The following is a 6,977-nucleotide window of genomic DNA, read 5'->3' on the forward strand; positions in this document are numbered from 1 at the left end:
ACAGGTCATTTTCACACACTCCACATAATCTGAGGTTAATAATCACAAAAAAAAGGTTTATTTAACAAAGAAAAAGATATTATTATTGATATAATGAACCTTTCTGTAAGGAGACAATTAACAAATGGAAGGAGTCTCCAGTGACAGCCTTGTCTAATAGTCAGTAAGTTTTATGTCACAGGAGAGAAACTAGAGGTTTCACTTCATATCAGGACACATCACACTTCACATATTGACTCAGTTTTCTATTAAAGTGGTTTATAAATACATTTCAATTTGTTTATGTTATGAATTCTAGGACTGTAGGCTTCCTTGGAAATGTTTCTACCTCAACGATGCAAAAGCTTGTGAACCTGCACAAATGCAGTAATGAATACAATTATAATCACATTCTCATTAGACACTGAACTTTTTTTCTCATGCTCGGTCAGGGTGAACCAGGTATTCATGGCTTAAAAGGAAAGAAAGGAGAAAGAGGAATGTCTGGCCCTGCTGGTGCTTCAGGATCCGAAGGGCCGCATGGACCACCTGGAGATAAAGGACTACCAGGACTACCAGGCACTTTTTTAAAAAAAAAAATCATTTTATCCAATTGTTGTATTTTTGGCCTGTCCAAACATCGTGTTAACCTTATAGTGAACTCTTTCTCTTTGTCTCAGGACCCCCAGGATTGCATGGTGAAAAAGGTTCTGAGGGACAACCAGGTCCTCCAGGTTCTGTGGGAACAATAGGACCACCAGGTTCTCCCTTCAGTTTACATGCCTGATGGTTTTCCTTCACTTGTGTAGATGTTTTTTTTAATATAATGATTATAATTGTTAATTAATGTTACAGGTGCTTTATAATTATTCCCAGATCATTATTAGCTATAGAGGTTGTTCAGTATACCACATGAAGCCATATAATGAAACATACAAACATTGCATAACATGATTATTTTATAATTTTCAATGCTTAATAATTCAGCTATTAAAAAGCATTTGAAAATGTATTCATATCATACATTATTACTCTCAATAACAAATTCTTTCCTGGTTTTAAAACAATTGTACAAAGTTACCTTTAGCAGTTAAGTCTCATGTTTATTTTGTTTTCTTTGAATCTCAGGTAGTTCTGGGTCACCGGGCAATCCAGGGCCTCAAGGTCTCAAAGGAAACCAGGGCATGGATGGTATTCCCGGACTCCCAGGAGAAAAAGGGAATGCAGGAGGTAAAGACACTCATGTATTCAATTTTTCTTGACAAACAGCATCAGCCTGAATAGAGTTGTGTGTAAATCATTTTCTCAGGAATATTTTCAGATGTTTATCTGCTTTCCTTTTCGTCTGTTTCACTCCTTGTCTACCTTAAAACCCCACAGCAAATGCGTTATTTGGCTCGTCTATTTAACACCTAGTGTGTACATGTACACATAAACTGTATGTGTAACTGTTACATATTGACTGATAATTTCTTCTTATTCAGTTCCTGGATATGGAGCTCCAGGGCCAGCTGGTGCCAGGGGCAAATCAGGTGAGTGTCTATTACAAATACAGTATAGCTTACTTACGAACTAAGTAACATATGTAACCTGTACACTGATGTGTGATTATATCAGACAAATGTGATATTGTGTTCTTGTTACCTGTGTAAGAAAATACATGATTCTCAATACGTGAGATTGTTATATGTGCATAATCTCATAGCCCATACTTAGGAAAACAATGTTCAGACCTGCATGACATAGTTTACAAGGCTTCACATACAAAATGTAGAATGAACAAATGAATAAATGAATGAATTAAAAGCTGAACACAGAACAGGTGAACACCATAGAACAATTAAACAAACTAAACTTAAACTATGTTTTGTTTTTTATGTAAATTAAATGATGATACTAAGCTAGCTACCTAAATTAACATAAAAGTTGCGTCTGGATACATAGCTAGCTGTACTGTTCACAGGGAATCCATTATTACTTCTAATTCTTTTAGCATTTCTGGTTAGTAGTGTGAAAGTCTGAGTGATTTAATTAAAAACTTTGTAATATTGTTGGTCATTTTAGGTGCTAAAGGGGAAGCAGGACCCATGGGAGAAATTGGACCTCCAGGGCAGTGTGGTCCAGTGGGAGACCCAGGACCTTATGGTGTCATAGGGCTACCAGGACCCCCTGGGAATGCTGGTGCACAGGGTTTGTGTGTGGATGGACCTAAAGGAGATAGAGGACCTCCAGGAGATCCAGGACCACCAGGTTAGTCTTCTTCTATATGACAGGCTAATGAAAATACCAGGCCTTCTGAAATGTCTCAGACTTTCTTTCAGTTTTTCAGTCTTTTTTTTTTTTTTTTTGCTTTACCACACCTTTGTGTTGCTTTGTGTAGGGCCCATGGGGATATTTGGTCCCCCAGGACCACCTGGCCTAGGGTTAAAGGGAGAAAAGGGCAACACTGGGATTTCTGGAGCACCGGGAGTGAGTGGTTATCCAGGAGACACTGGCCTACAAGGGTTTAAAGTGAGTAAGATAACCTTTTAAACATAAAACCACTTGGCTTGGTTTCATCACAGATGCAGTCTAATACTTAGAAACCAGATCAGAGATTAACATTTTTTAAAGGGAAATCCCGGGAATGCTGGTTACACTGGTGAGAAAGGACACAGAGGACTAAAGGGTGAAACTGGACCTCAAGGTAAGAAGTGTCTGAACATTTAAACAAACACATTAAATACAGAACTCCATTTGTTTCTGTTACACAATACAAATAATACATGAGCAAATAATTTCCCTAAATCTGTAAAGATAAAATGATGATAGAAACAAATGAAGAGAATATAGCCATCAGCTCAGCAGTTAGGCTTCTGAACACTGAACTGACAAAAATGAAGATAAATAAAGAAGCTGTGTATTGAGATGTTTTACCTAGTCAGGTGTGAGAGATTATACAGTAAAATCTACATTCCTTTGGAGTTTACTGAGTGTGGGTTGTCCTAGCCAGTAGCGTAGCTATGGGTGGGCCTGGGTGGGCCCGGACCCACCCACCTGTCAGTCAGGCCCACCCAGTCAGTTGCTTGCTACAGAAAAGATTGCTTTGACTACGGTGATTGCTGGATGCCTTTATACATGCCTTTGTCCATATTAGGTTTTTTGGCACGTCATATGTTACTTCTATGAGCCAATTTTTGTACTTTCTGAGCTTCAAGGAAGAATGAAACGTCTCTACGCTCATGCCGCCCCTCTTCCTCCACACTGTGCACATTTCACAGAGGGTCACCGAAGTTTAGTTGCACATTAAACTAAAATGAAACAGAGCAACTTACTAAAGTTTGTGTCAAAAAGACGTTGTTTGCAGCCGGAGGAGAAAGATAATTCCGATGTTCAGGAGCCATGAAGCTCGAGTAGTAAGGAGCTCTGCTAGTGTTCATTCACTTTTTACTCCATCACCAGCAGCACTTTATTCTCCAGCGTGTACCTCCCCTACACACCAGTGTAAGCCAATCTACATTTTCCTATGTAGTTGTATAGTCATTGTTTTTCATTTCATGTGGTTTATATGGCCGTTGAGCCATATATCGGACAGTTTACATACTGTCCTGCTGATTTGATAATGGTGTTGCAGCGCGTCTGTCAGATGTGCGCGCATGCGCGTGTGTATGTATGTGCTCATGCTGTTCTTATTGTTATGTTCTTAACATTGGTTACGATGACATACAAGCTTATGCTCTGATTAAATGGTGGTTTGCATTCAAGGAGGTGTAGTTATGTTGGCTTATTTTGATAAAAGATGCATTTTAGGCTAGGCCCACCCAATTTTCTCTGGGCCCACCCACACTGTGATTCCTGGCTACGCTAGTGGTCCTAGCTACATAAAAAAGTTCCAGCTACACCATACTTATCCCTTTTCCCAGTCTCATCTTGTTGAGAAATTGGATTTAAGATGCTAAGTACAGCAATCTTTGGATTTTAGGATTGTGTTATTGTTACCTCTGCGCTGTATTGACACACACATTGAGTGACAGTAATACTAGCCTTTGCCTTATTACTATTCATATCCCTGGCTGAGTGTCTCTTTAGAAATGTGGTCTATTGTTGGTGTCCATTTGTAGCTACATGAATGCTGCCAGTGCTGTGTAATTACTTTAATAATTTGCACCATATTATTTGTTACTATTGTACAGCCTGATCACACTGCAATCACACACATCGCAAGGCTGGAAAACTCCTGAAAATTAACTGAAAATATATAACATAATGCAACCATGTCTATTCAGAAATGTATTTCTTTTTGTATCTGGATCTATATTCACACCAGAAGTGGTGTGGACTGGGAGCTTTATTTTCTCTATGATTGAATGTAGAATGATGATTTAAAAACAACCGGAAATCGTGTACAATGAGTTGAAAATTAGACCTTTAACAGTGTGTGAGCTAAAGTATATGTGTAAAACAGAGCGATGAAGAAAAGTTCTTGTGTTCTTGTTCAGTGTGGTTTTTAAAATATAAAGAAAATTGGATTTTGTTGAAACCTGGCAACCTGGAAACTTATCAGCTTTGCTTTCAAGCTCCACAATAAAATATAAATATTTCAGTCCCAGTGTCTCACCGTGAAGCTTTACAGTACATGAAGCTGAAAGGTTTTTGCAAAGGAGAAAAGTCAACATTTTTCTGCCATTCCATCAGATGTTATACATATCAGATGTATTGTGTCACCTTTAAACCGCTGCAGTACCAAGTTGTGTGTATTCATGTTTATCATCACAATATTTTAAACACCTGCACCTTAATAATCCTCCTGCTGCCCTGTGACTTCCTGTAGGCCAAAGAGGAACAGATGGACCATATGGACCACCAGGTCCTGTAGGATTAAAAGGGCAAACAGGAGCACCAGGTGAGAGTTTGCTCCAGAGCAATGCTTTAATTGCATTTGGTTAAATGTGAACATCTGTAACAGAAATATTAAAGGATTACTGAGTGTTCTGATGTGTTTAGGTATGCCAGGGGAAGTTGCTTATTACCAAAACATAATTTTGTCCGGAGACCGTGGTCTGCCTGGACCTCCAGGACAACAAGGACCTCCTGGAATACCCGGTCAACAAGGACTTCCAGGGCGAGCAGGTAAACATACCCTACACACCTGAAGGCTTTGACACATGCAGTGTTTTTCATGGAACACTGATGATCCCTGATGACCCTGATGATCTAATTCGAAGTAGAAAGAACTGGAAGAAAGTGATTCAATCAACTGTATCCTGAATCAATCAAATGAATCATACATGATATTTACTGTATTTTGGGTTGCTGCTCTGTTTATTTATTTATTTATTTATTTATTTATTTATTTTATTTATTTTTTTTATTTTATTTTATTTTATTTATTTGTTAATTTTTTTGCCTAACAAAATACAGAAATAAACACTAGATTTGATGCAAAATTTTTTAAATGAGTTGGTTAATATGATCACTGAATCATTTACATCCCTGTTCTCTTTGCTTGGGGAATTTTTGTCGTTTCTACAAATGCTTTGGTGTAAGGTTTGTTTTTAGTCCTACATATCTCTCACCCAGCAGTTGTATAATTTTTTTGTTTATTGTTGCTTTTTTTTGCTTTTTGATTAATTTGATTCATTAATTTGATTCATAACAATGCCAAAGAACAATGATTTATATATGAAAGATCACACATGATATTTTCCTCTCATTAAACCCTAAAAGGAATCCCTGGCCCTAAAGGACTCCCTGGCCGAGACGGTCTCAACGGTGCTGGTGGTTTTCCTGGACCGAAAGGGGATCAGGGACTAACAGGACTCCCAGGTAGGAGTGTGTCTGGTATTTTCTCTCACTTTACTGTACAGTAGCATTGCTGCCTCTCGTGAAATCTTAATCAGTCAAAAAAATAATAATGAACATTTCTCAGGTACTGTGGAAAAATCTTTATGCTCTGAAATAGTGACTCAGGTAGAGTTTGTGCAGTTTAATATGATGGTTAAAAGTTTTACTGAGAATCTGCTACAGAATCTGCCACAATTTTTACTGGAGACTTTGACAGTCTTTCTGACATACAGATCATTTTCAGTTAAAATTTGTTTTACTGGAAAAGTGTGTATGGAAAGATAAATATAAATATTTTGTATACTTTTTTAAAAATATAAATAGGTTTTAAACTGACTCAATAATGCAGAAGCCATAAAATAAGCATCTATAATGAGCATCTCTCAGGGATGTGATTGTTTTTTGCCAGAGATGTAAAGATTTCCATATATTGGTTGAATTGTTCCAGTGTAAGGAGCTCAGGTGTTTACTGTTCAGTGTATTAATTCGTTTTTTTCAGGAGCTCCGGGTTTTATTGGTGCTGATGGACAGAAGGGTTCTAGAGGACCACCAGGAAAATCGGGATGCAAATCCAATAATGCCAGAGACAGCTTCCTGTTCACCAAACACAGCCAGACACAAAACATCCCTTACTGCCCTGAAGGGTCCAGTGAAGTCTACTCTGGCTACTCACTCCTTTTTATCAACGGAAATAACCGAGGACATGGCCAAGATCTCGGTATTACACACACACACACACACACAAATTTAATTGAAACTAACTACACTTAAACTACACAGTAGAATAGGACTGTTTTTTGGTCTTTCTTTCTTTCTTCCTTTCTGTCTTTCTTCTATTCTTTTAAGTAAAGTACAGCACAAAAACATTTGCAGAATAATAACTGGAGAACAGACATGGCTAACACAGCTGGCGTGGATTGAAACCCTAATTAAATGGAAGCATAATTGCTGGGTGTAAAAAACAACAACATATAAATAACAAAACAGAGAAATGCTTTAGGAGCGCATCTGGTCTGAATTGGCCTTTAGAGCTTTTCAGACATTTGGTGACGTTGTTAATTCATGTCTAGGCTAAAACATGCCAGGTGCAACTTTATTCATTTTGGACTGATTGATTCATTACTCAGCGTTTCAGTGTTTATATGGATTTGATTGTTTATTCTGTTCAAGGTGGA

General features: G+C 37.9%; 1 protein-coding gene across 1 annotated transcript in view; it reads left to right on the forward strand.

The window, feature by feature from the left end:
* col4a3 (collagen, type IV, alpha 3) overlaps positions 1-6,977 on the forward strand; it is a 41,720-nt gene that overhangs the window by 28,132 nt on the left and 6,611 nt on the right. The window contains exons 38-48 of the mRNA XM_058413209.1: positions 432-566; positions 629-740; positions 1,108-1,209; positions 1,464-1,511; positions 2,044-2,229; positions 2,360-2,490; positions 2,593-2,665; positions 4,790-4,861; positions 4,963-5,088; positions 5,686-5,784; positions 6,302-6,520. Coding sequence (XP_058269192.1) covers positions 432-566; positions 629-740; positions 1,108-1,209; positions 1,464-1,511; positions 2,044-2,229; positions 2,360-2,490; positions 2,593-2,665; positions 4,790-4,861; positions 4,963-5,088; positions 5,686-5,784; positions 6,302-6,520 — 1,303 coding nt within the window. The remainder of the gene's footprint in view (positions 1-431; positions 567-628; positions 741-1,107; positions 1,210-1,463; positions 1,512-2,043; positions 2,230-2,359; positions 2,491-2,592; positions 2,666-4,789; positions 4,862-4,962; positions 5,089-5,685; positions 5,785-6,301; positions 6,521-6,977) is intronic.

Source organism: Hemibagrus wyckioides, linkage group LG17 (genome assembly GCF_019097595.1).
Source record: "Hemibagrus wyckioides isolate EC202008001 linkage group LG17, SWU_Hwy_1.0, whole genome shotgun sequence".
NCBI classification, from domain to species: Eukaryota; Metazoa; Chordata; class Actinopteri; order Siluriformes; family Bagridae; genus Hemibagrus; species Hemibagrus wyckioides.